Source organism: Ambystoma mexicanum, chromosome 7p (genome assembly GCF_040938575.1).
Source record: "Ambystoma mexicanum isolate Mex_15411 chromosome 7p, UKY_AmexF1_1, whole genome shotgun sequence".
Taxonomy (NCBI): Eukaryota; Metazoa; Chordata; class Amphibia; order Caudata; family Ambystomatidae; genus Ambystoma; species Ambystoma mexicanum.
Window position 1 is genome coordinate 249,630,069 of NC_090939.1, and position 18,886 is coordinate 249,648,954.

Consider the following 18,886-nt stretch of genomic DNA (forward strand, 5'->3'; position numbering starts at 1 on the left):
GAAAATGTTATGTAAATCCTAAAAATAATGTATATTCTGTTTTAAGTAAAGAGGTTAGGGCGGGCAAATTGAAGGACGGTTTTGTACATGCATTTCAATCACATTCCCTGCGACTACTGGATGAGATGAGAACTTATTTAGAAACGTTACTGTCAAATCCTAATAAGGTGAAAAAGAGAATTCAAAGAAATGACTGGGTTAATACCATGGATCCGGTTTGAAGAGCTCTCTTACATGGTCAGATTATTTACCATCAAAAAGTCTTGAGTTACCCTGAACCTTATTTGTAATGTTTACCCGAATAGAAGATCGAGAAATGACTTAATGAGTTTCAGATTAAATGTGTTATCTACCAATGAAAATCTGTTCATAAGGAATGTTTTTCTAGAAGGATCGGCATATTGCTGTTTCTGTAAATGTACTGCGAAGAAGAAAACTTTGCAGCACCTGATTTTATATTGTACAAAGCTGAGAGCACAGAGGATTGAGTATTTTAGTACATATATAGCTTTACAATGGGCAGAATTAGATTCCCTGTGGTGTAATATTTTGCACAGGAAATCGATTTCTATGAGTAACAGTATTAACGTTTTAAAGGAACATTTGTAAACTGTTAAATTAAGTTAATCACTATTTTATTTTTTTACAACTTTATTTACAACCGGTTGCACCATAATACATACATGTTACAGAAGAAGACAGGTAAATAAGTGGTAATAGCTGTTGTGGATTAGTCCCCTACGCCCTATCCCGCCCACTGAAAATCCCCCGGGGAGTCCCCTGGCCCCAGTGTCCTCTCCATTATGGAGAGGGGGCTTCTAAGGCCGCAAGAAACATCTCGCCAGCTGTGCTTGGTAGGTCAACGCTGGCAACAGTCTATTGTATTCCAGGATCAGGGCCCAGCAGTCTAAAGCAGTGTAGTGCTCCTTTAGCCGCTTTGACTTTTTCGGTCAGTAGGATCTCTCAAACTTTGATCCACCACATCAGAAAAAAGGGGGCCCCTCGTGCATTTTCTACTTGTGGGCCAGGGTTATCTTTGCTGCCAGAAGCAGCTGAGCGAGTAGTTTGGTGGTTGTTCCCGACTTTGGGTAGGACTCTGGGGTCAGTGGCAATTTGCATTGGGTGATCGCTTCAATGGTTTGTAACACCTCCTCCCAGAAAGCTTGTGGACACTCCCACCACATGTGAAAGGAGGTCCCGCGGTTGCCGCACCGCCTCCAGGAGGCTGGTTCCAGGGACTTCTGAAAATGATGCAGGCGTTCCGGGGGCATAGTACCATCGGTGGAGGAGTTTGAGTGCACATTCCTGGTTAGTAATACATCTTGAGGCAGAGTGATTTCTAGTCCAGATGTTGACCCATGTTTGATCGTCTATAGGGTGCCCTAGATCGGTTTCGCAGTGGCACATGTATGTGGGCCTGCTGTTAACATGTCCTCTTGCAGTGATTTATATAGCTTGGTGATAAGTCCCTGGCGCGGGCCCTCCTTTAGTGCACAATCCAGGAAGTGGTGCTCCCTCATGGCCCCTTTTCTAACCGCTGGCTGGGAGATCCAGTGCCGGAGGTGAATCGGTCTGTCTCTGCTAGGGAGAAGCGTCTCTTGCAGTTCTCCAAGGTTAGCGGGGCGCTGTTCTCAAACAATTGAGAGTCTGGAGGCCCCTTCGGGCCCAATCTCCAATGTTTGCCATTTCCAGGCCTGGAGAAAAGTCTGGATTCTGGAGGACTGGGGAGAGCGACCCTGGCCCTTTAGGGAGCTTTGTTCCTAGTGCCCAGAGTTCACAGTGATTCTGATGGAGGATAGTGTTATTGGAGCGTGGTCATAGAGAACCTTTGTGCCCATTTCCACCTCATCAGTAAAGGAAAGTAGTTGAAGGGTGGCAAGAAGCATATCAATCCGCGAGGGGGTGCGGTGGACGCGAGAGAAAAATTAGAAGTCTATTGCTCCCGGATGAAGGACCCTCCATGTTATCTACGACCCCCAGGGACTTAAATAGGTGGCAGAGGCTCAGGGCGATCTTGAAATCCTTGGGTGAGGGATGGATTGACTTGTCCATTAAAGGGTTTGGGACCCCATTAAAATCACCTCTGACCACCTGGCCTTCGAGGAAGGGGAGAAGCGTGGATTCTAGCTCAGTGAAGAATGTTTCCTGGACCTCGTTTGGAGCGTAGATTGAGATTAGGGTGTGCAATTGGGAGAGGAGCTTCCCTTTCACTGCAATGTATCTTCCCTCCGGGCTCTGCAGAACCTCTCATTCCCTGAACGGTGCTCCTTTTGCTAACAGGATCGCTGTGCCGCCCCTCTAGTTTCCCCCCGGATGCCAGAAATTGTTTTGGGAAGGCTGTCTCGTAATCGTGGGAAGTCTGCTGAGAGCAGGTACGTCTCCTGGTGGAAAAACACTGAGCTGTGAAGGTCCCTTAGGCGTCAAAGGGTTGATTTGCATTTCTCTGGGGAGTTCAGGCCCCAGACATTTAAAGAGACATAGCGCAATTTCAGATGTGGTGGGGGAGCCTCTTGTGGCTCCGCCTCAGCTATCAGTGGAGTAGAGTAATGGGGCTGTTAGCGGCTTTCTTCCTTTTAGAGCCGCGATGTGTGTCCATTTCTGCTGCAATCGGAGTTTTAACTTTTCCTGACTGGTCCCGAACAGGACCATGGAACGAGATGAACCAACACAGAACAAAAACAAAGTCAAACTGGGCCCTCAAGGACGAGTTTGTCAAGGAGAGCGAGTTACTTTTAACGGATTCCATCGGGTGGAGGGCTTGCCGGTCGGGGGGTCGGGGGAGGGGGCTCATTTGTGTTTTAGATGGCTTGATGGTTTCCCTCCTTTGGGTATCTTTGTACAGACCTTTCACTGCAATTTCGGAGTCGTCCCCCTCTCCCTCTCTGGGGATGGGCTCATTAAGTCTTCATCTTGGGTTATGGGTTTCCCCCACCGAGGATACCCCCCACCTCCTCCAATGAGTGAATTATGCATGATTGGCCTTCAAATGAGAACTGCAGAGATGCCAGAAAGAGCCATCGATATTTGATTTTCCGGTCCTGGAGGAAGGTCGCCAGGGGTCTGAGGGCTCTACGCCTCTGGACTGTCATGGACGCAAGGTCCTGGTAGAATTGTGGCGAGGCCCCTTAATTAGTTAAGTCCCCCTGGGTGCAACTTGCAGTCATAATTTCTTGGTTTGTGGAAAAGAAATGGACCTGCGTGATCACTTTAAGTGGATCAGCTGCTGGGGAGCCCCTGCGACTGCGCAGTCTGCGAGTGCAGTCCAGTAAAAACAAGGACTTGTCACAAACGGGGAGGCGGGTTTGGAAAAGTTTGCCGACGTAGGCTGTTAGGGCCTAGTTCGAGATATTATAAAGTTACTCACCGTAGTGATTAACGTACTCTTAAGTCCATCGTCCCCTTTTCCTCCATACTGTACGGGCGTCTCTCCTAGGGACGGGAGACAGAAACTTTTTCAACAGAAAACATCTTCCCCTTTAAATTTAGAGGCACGCAGGGGTGCGGCCCTGGGACCATGCGCTCCCCTGACACCGCCCACTGGCACCACTCAGTCCCCATAGACGTGTCGACAATATTAACATTGCCTAATGGCACTAGTTTTATTAGGGGGGCATGATGGTGGGACGTATGTAGGAAAGGGGACTAAGAGTACGTTAGTCACTACAGTGAGTAACTTATAATTAATCTTACGTCCCGTCCCCTTTCCTCCATGCTGTATGGGCGATTACAACTGAATGTATCCCCAGTGAGGAGAGGTGACCCTCCTTAAGAAAACAAGTTCCTTAATACTGCTTGCCCGAAATTCGCATCCGACCCGGAACCGGCATCCAAACAGTAGTGCTTACAAAAAGCTGAGGGAGTGGCCCACGTGCCCGACCTGCTGATGACCTGCCACAGGGTTGGTCTCTGGAATGCGATCGCTGTGGCCTTGGCTCTGATAGCATGGGCATGCATGTTTGCCGGAAGCGGCTTGTGCTGCCCCTTGTAGGCCTCCTTAATGGCTGCCACCATCCATCTTGCTAGGGAGGCCTTCGAAGCCAGATATCCGGGCCTTGACCCGCCAATGGTGATAGTCTCCGTTTTGCAGAAGCTCTTGGTCCTGTCCAGATAGAACTTTAATGGTCTTCTAACATCTTAACAGTGCAGGACCCTCTGAGCATTGTCTTTGGGATCTGCAAAGAAAGTCGTGAGTACTATCTCTTCATTTAGGTGGAACTCTGAGACTACCTTAGGAAGGAACGTGGGATGCGTTCTAAGGACCTCCTTGTCCCTGTGAAAGGTAGTGTATGGCTCAGAAGTCACCAGAGCCTGAATCTCGCTGACACGACATGCAGATATAAGACCCACCAAAAGGGCTGCCTTCATGGTGACCAGTCTGATGTCCGCGGATGCCATAGGCTCAAAATGTTTATGAGCCAATGCATCCAACACTATAGAGAGGTCCCACACAGGGTGTGGCTACTTGATGGGCGGGTAGAGCCTAGTAAGCCCCATCAAATGTATTTTAATCACAAGATTGGCAGATGAGAAAACCTCCGTCGAATTCCAGTAGGCTCAGATAGGTGCAGCATGTGTCTATCTGCACCCCAGAGTGTGCTAGGTGTGCAGCGAAGGATAGCACATCGTCCAGTGAGCAAGTGATAGGACCTACCTCCTTGGACTCAGCCCAGTGGCAAAACCTAGACCACTTGCTTTTGTACTGGCTTCTAGTGGCATTGCTCCTAGCAGCCCGAATGCTGCCAAGATTAGACTGCGAAAGGCACAGATGCTTCAGTGTGGCCTGTTCAGGAACAGCTGCAAGGGCTAACATCTACAGGGCGAGGTGTATGACTGTGCCCCCATGGTGCAACAGTAGATGAGCTGGGCCTAGTCGAAGGTGCATCAGAGGTTGGTCCGACAGGCCGAGTAGCTCTGAGAACCATGGCCATGCCAGCCACCACAGAACTATCAGAATGATGCGGAGGGACAGAGACTCTTATCTTGCAGATCACCCTGTGTACCAGTGGCGTGGGAGGGAAGGCATATGAGTTCATGCTGTTCCACTGAATCTAACGCATCACTCAGTGAGATTAGACCTTGTCCCTGCCAGGATGCAAACTGAGGGTATTTCCTGTTGAGCCAGATGGCAAAGAGGTCCACCCGAGGATGATCCCATCTGTTGAAAATATGCTGAAGGACCTGGTCGTTCAACTGCCATTCGTAATTGTCTGCCCACAGCCTGCTGAGACTGTCCGTCTCCAGGTTCGACTACCCTGGGAGGTGGATCGCTGTCAGGTGAATGTCATTCACCAGGGCCCATTCCCAGATGCTGACTGCAAGGCTGCATAGGGGAGGGGACCTGGTGCCACCCTGCTTGTTGAGGTAATACATGCTGGTGGAGTTGTCTGTCTGAATGAGGATCACCTTGCCGCTGATTAGCAGCAGGAAGGCCTTGAGAGCCAGCCAGATGGCCTTCAGCTCTAGCCAATTGATATGTGCTTCCTGTTCCTGCCAGGACCAAACTGTGGACGCTGTGCTTGGCCAGGGTAGCTCCCCAGCTCTCCAGGGACAAATTCATGGTGATGGTGACCTGCAGTGCTGGAGGACAGAAGGGCCTGCCTATCCTCAGATTGCAGTCTGTGCTCCAACGGACTAGGTCCTGGTGTAGGAGGGGAGGAATGCCGACGTGTTCCGCCTGTGAACCCTGCTCCTGATTCCATAAGGCTGCAAAGTGCAGCTGTAATTTCCTCATCTATGTCTTGTGTAAGGTACTACCAAAAGACAAGCTGCCATGATACCGTGGAGGTGCTTGTACCACCATGCTGAAGTCACCTCTGTGCTGAGAAAGTGACCTGTGGCCCTCTTGATGGCTGCGATTTTGGCTCCAGAGGGGAAAGCTCTCTCAGATCTCATATCCCAGATGAGGCCGAGGAAGGTTAGACTCTGTGTCAGCTCCAGTTGCAACTTCTTGAGATTGATGGAGAATCCTAAGTCGTGTAACGTGTTCATGAGGGCGGAGGAGGTATGCTGGACCGCCTCCGGAGAACTCGCCCTGACAAGCCAGTCGTCTAGGTATAAGTAGACATGGTGACATTGAGAAGGGCTGCTACTGCATTCATAAGCCTGGTAAAGACCCTCAGGGCTGAATTGAGGCCAAAGGGTAGCCCCTTGTATTGGAAATGGAAGCCCATGATCCTGAACCAAAGGAAGGGCCGATGGGGCTGCCGAATTGGGACTTGTAAATAAGCGTCCTTCAGATCCAGGGAGCACTTCCAGTCTCCCCTGCACAGTGTCTCTGCAATAAGCGCTGGGGAAGCCATCTTGAACTTTTGAAGTGGGAGGGAAAGGTTCAGGGTGGAAAGGTCCAATATTACTCTTAGGCCACCTGGTTCTTGTTCTGTATGGTGAAAATCCTGGAATAGAAGCCCATGCCCCGCTGGGAGGCTGGGTCTTCTGCCACTGCCTGGCTCTCCACGAGCGACCGAATTTCCGCAAACAGAGTTGCTGTCCCAATCTGGGGGAGTGGAGGGGAGGAGAGGGAGGTACTGGTAGGCGGTACCCCGTGGACACTACTGATAGGATCCAGGGGTCTGCAAACCTTGTGTGCCAATAGTGTTCGTGGAAACCAAGCATGCGACCCCCAAACCCCTGCTGGAAACACGTGGACCCGGAGGGGAGTGTCATGCCTTCTTTCCCTCTGAGGCTGAGGAGGGGGACTGAAAGAAGCCTGTATTCCCCGCCTTGTTCTGTTTGCAGCGGTGTTGGCTCGGAGATCGGTCAGGCTGCCTGCACCGTTGTTCTTGGAAGCCCCAGAACCCGCCAAAGGCACAGCCCTTGTGGGAACACTGGTGCGTCTGACAGTAGGTCTTGGGCGTGGACTTTGTGAGGATGGATAAAAAGACTTCACAGTCTGGGAACTCTTCTTCTTATCCAATTCCTCATTGGTGGTGGAATGGAAGAGTACGCTACCCTCGAATGGAAGGTCCAATATGCGTTCCTGGACATTCGGGTTGAACTTTGTGGCCCGGAGCCAGGCCGTCCTTCTCATGTCTGTGGCGATGCAGATGGCCCGGCCTGAGGTGTCAATATGCGCCACTGTGGACTCCATGTTATTTTGAGCCACCATCGTCGTTTCTGCCAGCGCTGCCTTAAAGCATGCCTGACTGTGCAACGGAAGTGCCGGAAGTCGGCCATTTCCTGCCAAAGCCTCTGGTTAACGGCTGCGAGCATGGCATCCGCATTAGACTGACGAAGGTGCAGAGAGGTGGAGTAGACCTTTCCATACGCCTCCAAGATCATCTCCTCCTTGCCTAGCAGAGCCAAGGACGAGGTAGCCGATGACGATTGAGGCTTTGAGTATATGGAAGCCGCTGCAATCACAGTGTGGTAAGAGGGTACGCCGACAACAAGAGTGTATTCACCTCCAACTGCCTGTACTTGCCATTCAGGCACCTGTTGGTGGGCTGTGCTGAGTGGAGTTTCAGCCATCCCTTCTTGACCAGGGCGACGTCATCCTTCTGCATCGGAATCCTTGTTTTAGCCGAGAGGCGTAGAGTGAAGACTTCAGCCAGGACCCCCGCCTACGGGTGTTCAACCTCGGGTTGTGGAAGCCCCAAGTATTCTGCCAAACCTGCAAGTCGATCATGGAAGGCCTTGGCTGACGATGGTGTGTCAGGGTCCTCCACTACGGTATACGACTGGTCTGGAGCCGGTGGAGGAGTGCTGGGAGCCGTCGGCTGAGGTGTGGGGACTGAAGCCGGAGGCTGTTGTGGAACGGCATGAGCTGTGGGAGGCAGGTGAGCCGGAATCGAAGGACCTGGCGTGGGCAGCTGGGGCTGTGTGGAGGCTTGAGACACCGGAGCAATAAGAGGAATGACTATGGATGCTGGAGACGGTACTGGAGGCAGCACGTCCCGATAACATCCTGAAAAATGTAGCTCATCTGAGGAGACCTCATCAACATGAACTTCTCAAAAAAACCCGTCCTTGCAGGCTGGTGGGGTGGCAGGTGGTATTGACGGAGTAACGTCTGGCTGCTGTGGCCTGTGCATACTGTGCCTTGATGGTTGCAGCTGGTCTCTGCCCTGCGATGAAGGATCAGCTGTAGGCCACGTAACTGGTTGACACAGTCCCACCTGGACACTATCTCCTACCTGCTCCCCAAAAGGCATTGGTGTATGACGAGCAGCCATCTTGTCTGGCTCAGTGGCCATCTTGTCGAGCTGCACGACACATGCCTAAAACGTGGTGCCTGGGTCGCGGGACTGGCATCCTCCTGAACTCTTGGCGGTGGAGCTTGGGGCCTACCCTGCACTTCAAAATCAGTCCTGGCAGGTGTAGAGCCCTCGGCTGAATAGCCAGTAGTTCTGCGTACAGGCGTCCACTCAGACATTTGTCCAGTACTAGGGCGTAGCCCCTCAGGTGGACACCCAGTAAAACAACCTTGCGGTCCCTTACCGCTGTCCCGGGAGGATCTAGCGACTCCTCGGCCTGGCAGCCGGTAGCTGGATGAGTCTCGGTACCAGTGCTGGTATGAGGACCTGAACGGTCCCTCCTGCTCAGACGTTTCCTAGGGAAGGAAACGCCCTCGAGGGGTGCGATGGAAAAGAGGACCTGCCTTGGACATTGATCTGTGTTTGACAAAGTCTTCAAGTCCTCTGGACGAGACTTCTCAAAGAGCTCCCTCCACCTTGCTAACCTGTTCTTCAGAGCTCGAGGTGTGAGCGCGTTGCACGTGGTACAGCCCTCCCAGCCGTGGTTGGGGCCAAGGCAGCGGAGGCATAGAGCGTGGGGTCGGACTTGGGGAAGAGCCCTTCACAGGCTGGAGATCGCTGAAGCCCAAGGACGTCGACATGCGCCGGGGAGTGGCGTGGTGCCAGAGGACCAAGTACTTGCTTAAAGAATAGAAGAAAAAAGACAAACAGAATCTGGGGAAGAGCACATGGAATTACAAGGCCGAAGCCAAACCCAGGAGGACTGGTGAAAGTGGCCCATTCCTGTCGACGCGGAAAAGAGGACTGGGGAGTGGCGCTGGTGGGCGGAGTCAGGGGAGCGCATGCTCCCAGGGCCGCACCCTTGCGTGCCTCTAAATTTAAAGGGGAAGAAGATTTTTTCTGATGAAAAAGCTTCTGTCTCACGTCCCTAGGTGGTACGCCCATACAGTATGGAGGAAAAGGGATGAGACGTAAGAGTATGAAGCTGGTATTCCCACTGATCCAAATGTTATTCCTGCGGGCCCTATTCTCCAAGTCCTCCTGCCTGCGTTTCATTCCCTCATTGTCCTCCTCCAGGACCTCGAGTTTCCTTTGCAGGTTCATGATTTGAGTCAAATGGTCCAGGGCTTGATCCTCCGTTTCACTCACCCTGTGCTCCATTTCCCCCATTCGATTGTCTAGGCCTTCTATCTTGGTCGCCACCTCTGTCATGCAGCTTCAGAATTCCTACTTGATGTCTGCTAAAAGGGCCTGTATGTCGTCCTTTGTGGCACATTGGCTCAGGGATCTCTCGGTGACGGGGCTTGGGTGCGTCCAGTGGTGCTCCTCCTAGGCTGGGTGTTTACAACTCTGGCCCACATTCGGGCTGGAGCTCCTCTTATGCGGGATAGCAGGGCTGCCTATGTGGGCAATCTTGTGCCATGTCGCATAGTCGCAGTGGGCAGCTTGGGATGCTGCTGGTAGGGCTACCCTGCACAGCGAGAGAGGCTGCAGCGGCACCCTTTGGCTTGCCGTGGCTTTCACCTTTTCTTTGTGGTCCCTTGCTGATGGCTCGCTGAATAACTCACAAAGCCTGTTTGTCTCTGTTGGACTGTTGCAGCTGGCCTGTGGCTCCTCCACCACGGCCGCAGCCCTGAGCGCCCTGCGGGTGGCACACTTGCTGGGGCTTAGATCACTGATGTGTGTGTTGGAGATCCTATGCCTTTACGAGCCCTCCCATGCCCCCCTCCTCCCCACAGGGCGGCTGAGGGGAACCGCCTGTGCGGCTGCTGTTGGGGCTCTCAAGTGCAGTGTAGGAGCCTGTGACGGCACCCCTTGATCCACGGCTGTGTCTGCTCCCGTTAACTTCCGGCGCAGTGTGTGCGGCTTCCCGGAAGGATAACACCTCATCTTGCTGCTGGGCCGTTGCTATGAGCCCATTTCTCCTCTACCTGGGCTGCGGACCTCGGTGGGGCCCCGCTCACCTGCGGGTCATCGCCCTTGTAAGTTCGGAGCCTCTGGCCAGATTCTCCCCCATCAAGCCTCGGCTAGATTGTGCTGCGGGGGATCGGCAGCTGCTTGGTAGTGGGTGCGTCCTGACTGCCCCAGCGGGCGTTCCCATGTTGATCCGGCTGGGAGGGGGGCAGTACCACGGCGCTAGAGCTGCAGGCTCTTCTCTCCCTTTCAGTACACTCTGGGAGGCGCCATTATAGGTCGCTGGGGAATTAACTGACGCTTCCCTTCTCCACTCTGGTGATCGGTTGCTGGACTGTTCGGCCACAGGCAATCTGTCTCCACTCCTCCAGTCAAGCGCATCAGGTGTATCTGGGTGAGAATTCTGGCATCCCACGGAGGATCTCCATGAGGCGACCGCCATTGCCGGCGCCTCAAGCCACGCCCCTGTTAATCACTATTATTGTTTTTCTCTTTTTTGATACATGAGAAAATAAATTAGTTTTATTTTTATCCATGTGATTTTATATTGGATATGTATGTTTTTTTAGGAACCAGTGTAAATTGTATTGCCTTCAAGTACGACAAAGTCAATTGCATTAACGTGTGTTTTGTGAAGGTTTTTTTTTTAAACCAAAAAAAATTTCAAACAAAATTCCTGCAATGCAGTTGGAGGAGAATTTTATATTGCTACACTTGCTTTGCAGGTTGTAGTAAAGTCAAGCACATAGATAGGAACATGTGGGGGTGTGGTAGGTTGTGTTGGCAGCAGTGTAGAGGGGGAATCATAAGGACAAGACCTGAAGTAGAAGGGGGAAGACCTTTCCCCTTCGAAAATACAAGGGAAAGGTATGTGCTAAATGCAAAGCCAAAAGAAAAAGTTCAATGCCCCCTCAGAAAAATCCAAAACATGAAATCAACATGTTTTGGGCTTGTTTTAAGGGGGCATTGGGCTTATTTTTCCTTCGGAACGAGAAACACTGGGAAGGTGATCAACACTAGCCTTGAAATGCAGAAGACCATGATGCAAAAGCATTGTAGCAATGACAGCCAGACAAACCTATGGCGTGGCAATTGCATGAGAAAAACAAAACATTTGATAAAAGAATTGCTTTTTCGATTGCGGCAGGTGAACATGTGCAAAGAAAGTAGTGACTATAAAAGTGCTTGTGTGACTCCGCTTATGTACCTCTGATGTCTGAGTCAGCACCAAGGACTGGTTAATGGAGCCGTTTCTAACCCTTTAGTTTATCCCAATCCACTCTAAGCCTGGATTCTAAGCCTGGATCTATTTCAGAAGCACAAGAAATCTGGGTGAAAGATCACCATTACAAATTCATGATGGTGTGCCTCCCCTTCAACAAGGACAAAATATTAACAGTGTATGCATTCCAGGTTTGAAAAAAAATACTCCTGGGAGAATAATCCTAGAGGTAGAAACAAGTAATTCCTGGGCACCCAACCTTATGATGAGCCGTCTAAGGAATTGTTAATGTTTGCAGCACATAAGCCTCATATTGAAGAGTCATTTACATCTGGCACGCAGGGAAACAGAGGGACCTTTACACTTCTGAGATGAGGTTGTGAGGGATGGCCTTTTTTCCTTTAATCTCCTAGCTTTAAGTTTGAAGGCACAAATCTGACACTGTTTTCAGAGAGCTCTATGGAATCCGGTGGGGGGGAGGCTGTGTGTGAGTGCCAAGGGCATTTTCTAGGGAGTGGTTTCGCTTGTAAGTATGCTTCACTTGCAACTCCAGAACTTTGTGATGAGCAGATTATGAAATCGTTGTTTACGGTAACTTGCTGTGAATGTGACAGACAATACAGACAACCCTCCCAAAGCAAGACTGAGGTCATGAGATTAGCATGACTGATCAATTAACACCAAATAGGTCCTGCACAAAGAATAAAGGATTTGGCAGAGCATGTCATTTATGGGTAACTGTATGAATACTGATCTCCCCCAGAGAAACTGGCGAGTATAGAACATTCCCTCTCATTCACCAAGCAAATGTGAAACAAACAGTCCAGATATAGTATTTGCTTCCAGGCATTTGGTTCTGTTGGAGGAAAAAAGGTGTGGCTTCATTGTTGGCATCCACAGAAATATTTACACCCATGCTTTTTCCAAAAATCTAACTCCTGAAAGCCCATAAATAGAATGTTCAGACTTCTGATCACCAGCAGACACTAAAGCCAACCATAATATTTTGACACGTACCAAGTATTGCGATCACGGGTTTGCTTTCCAGCACTAGAACATGAATTATGTGTCCCAGCAGCATTTATAATTTCTGCAGAAGACCATAACCTAGAGATTGCATAGATATCCTTGGGAAATTGGGAGCAGAAAGCCACTGTATCTGACATCAACAAGCAGTTGATCACTGTTGTGCTGGCCAGGAAATGTCAATGTATCTGTCCCAGACAAAAGATGCCCAAAAATCAAAACAGTGGCATACACAGACAACAAAAAGCAGAAGAGTCCAGAAAGGGAAAAAAATGCAGGACAGCGAGGTCTGCTCTGCATACGAAGAAAGTCACCAGAACAACTCAAGGTCGAACTGAACAGATATTTGCTCATACTGTCTGGCAGGGAGCTATAGTCAAAGAGTCCTTGTGTGTGGGAGGAGTGGGGAGTTATACCCACTTGGGTATGCAGTTGTCACAGTTGATGCACACAGGTTCTTTCAACAGCTAAATAGGCAATTTCTGCCACTGCCACAAGAGGGACATGATTTTCTTGAGTTAGAAATAAGACAGCAATAGAAGGAGGAGAAAGACTGGTTCACATTTGCTATTTGCACACATACATATTCCTATTAACATGAAATGCACTTTAAGGGAGCAGTAAATATATATGATAAAACGTGAAAATTATATCAAACAAAATTCCTAACAACTATGCAGACTTACCCGTTCCCTTTCAACCTCCATGATGAAAGCAATAATTGGAAGGTAAATCATAAAGAAATTGTATGATTACAACAAATGTGAAAAGAATGCAACTATGTTACATACATTTTTTGCAGGACAAACAAGAGAGCTCCTCTAACTACTGGACAGTCCTACCACCATAGCAAGAACTGAATTGAATTGTTAAAACAGTTAAAGGATTGAGTGCCAGCAGTACAGAAGAATAGCGATGAGACTGAAGACTACATCCAAGATAGGTCACACAAATATATCTACAGTGAATATACAAGAAAAGATTGTTCGTTTCAATTAAAACTTTTTAAAAACATGTATTTACATATGTGCAGATGATGAAAGCTCACTAGCAATGACATATGTAGGTGGTTTCATGTGAAAAGACCTTGTTTTAAAGGTCTCAAGAGAAAGGTCTTGAGAGAAAAAGACCAATTTACAATGCCCGATTTTCTTTTGATTGAAAAAAAACAGCATTGTAAAGGTTGTTTTCTCTCGAGAACTTTAAAATGCTTTAAAAAAAATATTCTGGGGTTTTCACTCACTTTCAAAACACTTTATAGAAATGATACCAGGTAGATATATCACACAACATTATCAAACTAAATACATATATATGCATTCACTTTGTTATAGGGCATAATACACATCAGAAACTCCTGCAAAGGAAAGGTTAGACAAGTATTATGTACTTATGGTCCACAGAGATGATCTCCAACTAAAACTGTCCAGCCCCAAGTTCCCTGAAGCCTTTTGCCCAATAGTTCAGGTTACAGTTCCACAGAAGGATGCAGGAAAAAATGGGAGGTAGGGTCTCTGAGGTCCAGTGAAGGATTTTTAGGGTTAGGGTTCAAGTTAGACTAATGCCCAAAAGTAGCCCCAACAGTCAGATGTCTTGCGCAAGCAAGCAATGGCAAGGCCCATATTGTTATAAATAATGTTTATTATAAGCCAAAAGACTTATTATGGGAGTAAAGGGGTAGGTTAGGAGCTCTGTAACTTACCCACCCCCTTACTCCAATTCTTCCCCAGAATTGGCAGGACCAAGGAAGATGGTCTGACGTTGCTTTTCCCGCCAAAATTGCAGTCCTCAATTCCCAGGAGCTGATCTCCGGTTGGTGTCTTTTACTGTTGCAAGGACTCTCGGTTGAAGAATGCAGAAAAACTCGATGTAGCACCCCTCTCAGGACTGGACTCTGGTCAGGTAAGCCATTTCGGACAGTGGTCACTGCAGCAGGGCAACGCAAAAGGATCTAGCGGCCGTTGACTTTCCCCTCCCATCGCAGGTCCCTCGATGCTAGGATGCCGAATTATCGCAGGAGGTAGACTCGTAGGGCCAGCTGAGCATCCCCCAAGTTTCAGGCTGAAACTCGCTACGGTGACGCCGGCAGCATGGTAGCCCAAAAACAAAGCTGGTCAGTAACAGGACGTTTCCAGGGCACTTCCCAAGGCTTCCTTTAGCAGGGCACCGAGCAGACGTCTGGAATGGATGGTCCCTCCACTCCAAGGGTCAAAGCTCCTACGCAGGACTATTGAAGATCATGAGCAAGACAGTGCTCCTCCAAGACAGCAACAGAAGTTGGTTGCCAAGCCTCCTTCAGTCAGGTCTCGGGTTTCTTTGCAGGTCTCACAGCTGGATAAGATACTTGGCTCCTTCAGGTTTCTCCAGGATCTCTGAAGAATGGGTGCAGGGGTCCTCCTCTTATCCTAAAAGCCAGGTTAGAGCTGCTGCCCTCACTAGCCAATAGCAGGACTAGCCCACACACACATCCCAGCAGTGGTCCAATCAGAACCAATGGCGCGAACATTCATGCATACCACTCAGGCACACTGAAAGCAGTTTGTGGATTGGAGTCAGACCCAGCCCACATCCTGCCAGCAAACACACGCAGCCTTCTATTAGCCCGATAAAAAAGTTCCTGCTCTCCTGGGCACTGGAAGTCCTTACAAGGATTTTCCTGGCCTCTTAGGCCAGGAAGATGGCTAAAGGACAAGATGGCAAAACAAGCAAAATATCTCGTGGCACGGCCATGTTTGACCAGTAGCCAGTGTTAGCTAAACGCAGTAAACGTGGTAAAGCTAAAACGGAAATCCCCAAAATGTGGGGGAAAGTCCCTGCTGCCACCAGCCTATCCTTTTAGCACACCTAGAGTCACCAAACAATCCTCAGTGTTAGTCTAGGGCAAAACAAAAATGCACCCCATTGTACTTCAGTGGCCTGAAGGACATACCAGTTTCCCCATAACATATGAGCAAAGTCCAGTGCAGTGAAGCTTAAGGCTTCACTGTACTGCAAAATGTACAGGTCAGATTAAAAAAAAAAAGCGCAAAGCTTGGGGGTTCCATAAAGATGGAAGGAAAGGTGCAGTAAAGAAAAATCTTTCCTAACACTGCAGACACCGATGAACACTTCACTAGGAACATGTACACCCGGGTATATAAACTACATTCAAACTTGCTGTTCATTTATCTTTCAAAAGCCCTGCAGCCCATACTCAAACACCTATACTGTTTTAATACTCTTCTCAACAATAAACATATTGAAAGTCTAAAGGGTGAGCAGTTAGTTGGGGGTCAGGCATGTTGTCTCGCAGGGCACAACACAAAGCCAAAGACACGGTGCTCGAAAACTAATTGGTATGTCACATTGTCCTGCAATTGAGACAACAGACTCCAAATCACCCACTTGAATGACCTCATGGGAAGCGTAGCCTCTGGAACCAACAGGATGAAGGAAGACATGAGACCAAGCAAAGGCAGGAAGGCAGACGCCAGGACCAGACTCTAGGACTGAGAGGCACCATCTGGAGGATGATCGCCACCAGAGCCTTGGGAGGGAAAGCTCTGCCCAAGCAGACGTCCAAGTCTACAATGATGAACTGGAGGGACTAGGTCAGCAAAACGTGGGACTTCTTGAAGATCAGGCAGAAGCCCAAACTATGCAACAGGCTGCAGGTGCAGTAAAACTGAGCTGACACTAGGTCCAGGGGTTCTGGCCTGAATGAACCAATCAAGGTACAGGAAGAAAAGAATCCTCTGCTTCCTGAGATGAGCCGCTAGTGTGATACCAGCCAGTCCTGCACAACAAGGGCCAGAAGGTTCTGGGCCAAGGTGATCTTGAATTTGTCCTTGTGCAAATATAGATTCAAAAGCCGGAGGTCCACGAGACAAAGCCTGATCCGCTTTCTGCAGCGCCAGAATGTAAAGAGTATGATCCCTCCTCTTGCTCCGAATGCGGCACCAAATCTGTGACACACTTAAGACACTGATGGGCCCACTCCAGGAGGGGAGCGTCCAGAGCAGAGGAAGGTGGATGGTTGGGCAGGCGATGTAGAAAGAGGAGGCAGTAACCCTGGAAATAACTGGCATGGCCTAAGAATCAGAAGTGGTGCCAGGCCACTCCTCAGCAAACTAACATGACCTCCCTCCCACTGGAGTTTAAATGACAATGTACAGTAGTATTGCAATGGAGGTGGACATAGGGACAGCAGAGGCAGCAAACCGTCCTCTGTGCCCCTCTGTCTCTTCATTGGTGTGGTGGGGGAGTGGCTCTGTGACTTTGTTCAGAGGGCGCCTGACACCATGCATAGAGGGTAAAAGAGGGGAAAGTTTGAAAAGAATGACTCCTTGAAGAAGAGGCAGAGGGCTGGCGAGCAGTCAGGCTCAAGAGACCCAAGGAACTGGCTGTAGCTCTGGATGTTTGAACTTTCTGCTGAGAATCAGCCTTTGCCCCGAACAGGTTGATGTAGACTAATGGCATGTCCAGATGGTCGCTCCTGCCACTGGGGGAAAACCAAAGGCCCTAGCCCAAGAGTTTCTGCATGACCTACGAAGTGCCCATATTAAATACCATAAATTTGGTGTGCTGATTCACTGTCTGAAATCAGAGATGCAAATCCCTTCCTCATTGTTTTGCAAGGTGTCTACCGCCTCTTAGATTACATTTCACTGACAGAAAGAGTATTGTTTTGCCAGCGCACACGTGGAACCGACTGCCCTCAAAACAATGCTGCCTGATGCCATGATCATGTAGAACATGGACTCCAGCATTTTGCTCCCCCCCATCAGGGGAAATGAAGGGAAGGTTGTGGTCTTAAGCCGCTGTGGCTGCCTGTACCACCAAGTTCTGAGTCCAGGAGTGATTGGACAGAAAGACTGCATATGACCGAGAGAGACCTGGATGATGCTTTTTGGCAAGGTCAAAGTCTACAGCAGTGACCAAAGCTGGTTTCTCACAGTCATCCACAATGCGGGCAGCAACTGAATGGGAAAAGGGTCTCTCGTGATGGACCCTTGTCCAGAATGCCCACCATGTCGTACTGGATTTTTGGCTTAGTGTGCCTAGAGTGTCCACAACATTGGAAATTGTCCTGTGAATAACTATAAGGTTTGCCTAAAATTGTAGCTGGAGCAATATCCAGCTCCAATGAGGTGTCCAAGCCAGTGGCCTCGTGCAGGCCCGTAGCCATGTCTGGCAGATTATCGCCATCACTAAAGTCCCCTGCCCCCACTGGAGTCAAGTGACCACACAGGGGTAGCCCCTTCCTCCTTGAAAATATTTCTTTGAGAGGTCCTGTCCCCTTGAAATGGGGGCTTCTTCAATTGAGGTGCTGGTGGTGTTGGGGTATCAACGCCCAAAAATAGAGTCATGTAGCACCAGGGCAGAGTGGCATCCACTGCTAGAGCCAACAGATGTGCGTTGGCAGTCCAAAGAGGTGCCTTGGCCAGTTTCACTAGGTGTGGCAGGCCCTTTAGCAAAGATTATCTGCTGCTGGATGGACTTCCATTCCTTCAGAATCAAGGACTTAGTTAAGTTAACTCCAGAGCAGACGGTGGTTCCTCAGTTATCTCTGCAAAGGGAGTGATTACTCTATGTCCTGTAGGAAGATTTGTCTCTGGAACGGTCACTGGGAGAGGGGGACCACTTCCTAGCCTGTTTCCTCTTCTTGTCGTTCGGTGCAAGAGAACGGTCCTCCACAGGTTCTACATCCATGACGTTGTGGAAGAAGGTGAAGAGTTCTGCAGCATGCTACTTCAGGGTCTTCAAATGCATCGACTGGCAGGAATCACAATCCTCCATATCGTGGTCTATCCCAAAGTATTATGAGCATACCAGTTGGCGATACGACCAACGTTTGCTTGAGGCTTTTCGGACATTAGGCATGACAGTAGAAATAGCAAAAAGTGGTGTTCCAGTAGCACACTGACTACACAGACAAAAGGAACCGAGGTAATGGGACACCGTCAATATATATCCTGGCCCCAAAATCACACCCAGTGTCAGGATGTGCAACGGTGTAGAGTGGTACCGACACCAAACCTATGACCGTGGTAGCTGAAAGACTTTCCAAAGCCAGCAAGTGGTGGAAGAATATTATCTAAGATGGGTAATCTGTGGGAGGAAGAAATACATTAGAAATATCCTTTAGAAATTAAATTTAAAAAAGACATAGTCTGAACAGAATAATATGACTTCTCTAGACACGATTGCTTTTTTAAAAAAAACAATAACACTTTTTATTGTGTTTTAAAACATACAACTAACAAAACCAAAGCAGCACCATAATCGGCATAGTCCAAGAGGTTTTGGACATACAAAAATGTAAGGTAGGCAGTGTGCAAAATCAAACACAAAGAGACCGAACCACAGATCCCATCCCTTTGAAGGACACCATCACGCGGCATCCTCCCATTTGTGCCATGTTTCTGGAATTTAGTAAGGCACCCCCCGTGTGTTGTAGATTTGCCTTTCATAAGACATACAAATATCCATGTCTGATACTTATTTGGTATATTTAGATATATCTGCCTTACCAGACATTATTTCCGTTAGC

At 49.1% G+C, this 18,886-nt stretch overlaps 1 protein-coding gene across 4 annotated transcripts in view; it reads right to left on the minus strand.

The window, feature by feature from the left end:
* The window catches only part of ITSN1 (intersectin 1), a 3,188,156-nt gene that overhangs the window by 1,268,642 nt on the left and 1,900,628 nt on the right, over window positions 1–18,886 (minus strand). For 3 of the 4 annotated variants that reach the window (XM_069636218.1, XM_069636217.1, XM_069636219.1), the window contains exon 23: window positions 13,041–13,055. The exons of the other annotated variant lie outside the window; for it this stretch is intronic. In XM_069636218.1, coding sequence (XP_069492319.1) covers window positions 13,041–13,055 — 15 coding nt within the window. The remainder of the gene's footprint in view (window positions 1–13,040; window positions 13,056–18,886) is intronic. 4 annotated transcript variants of the gene reach the window in all.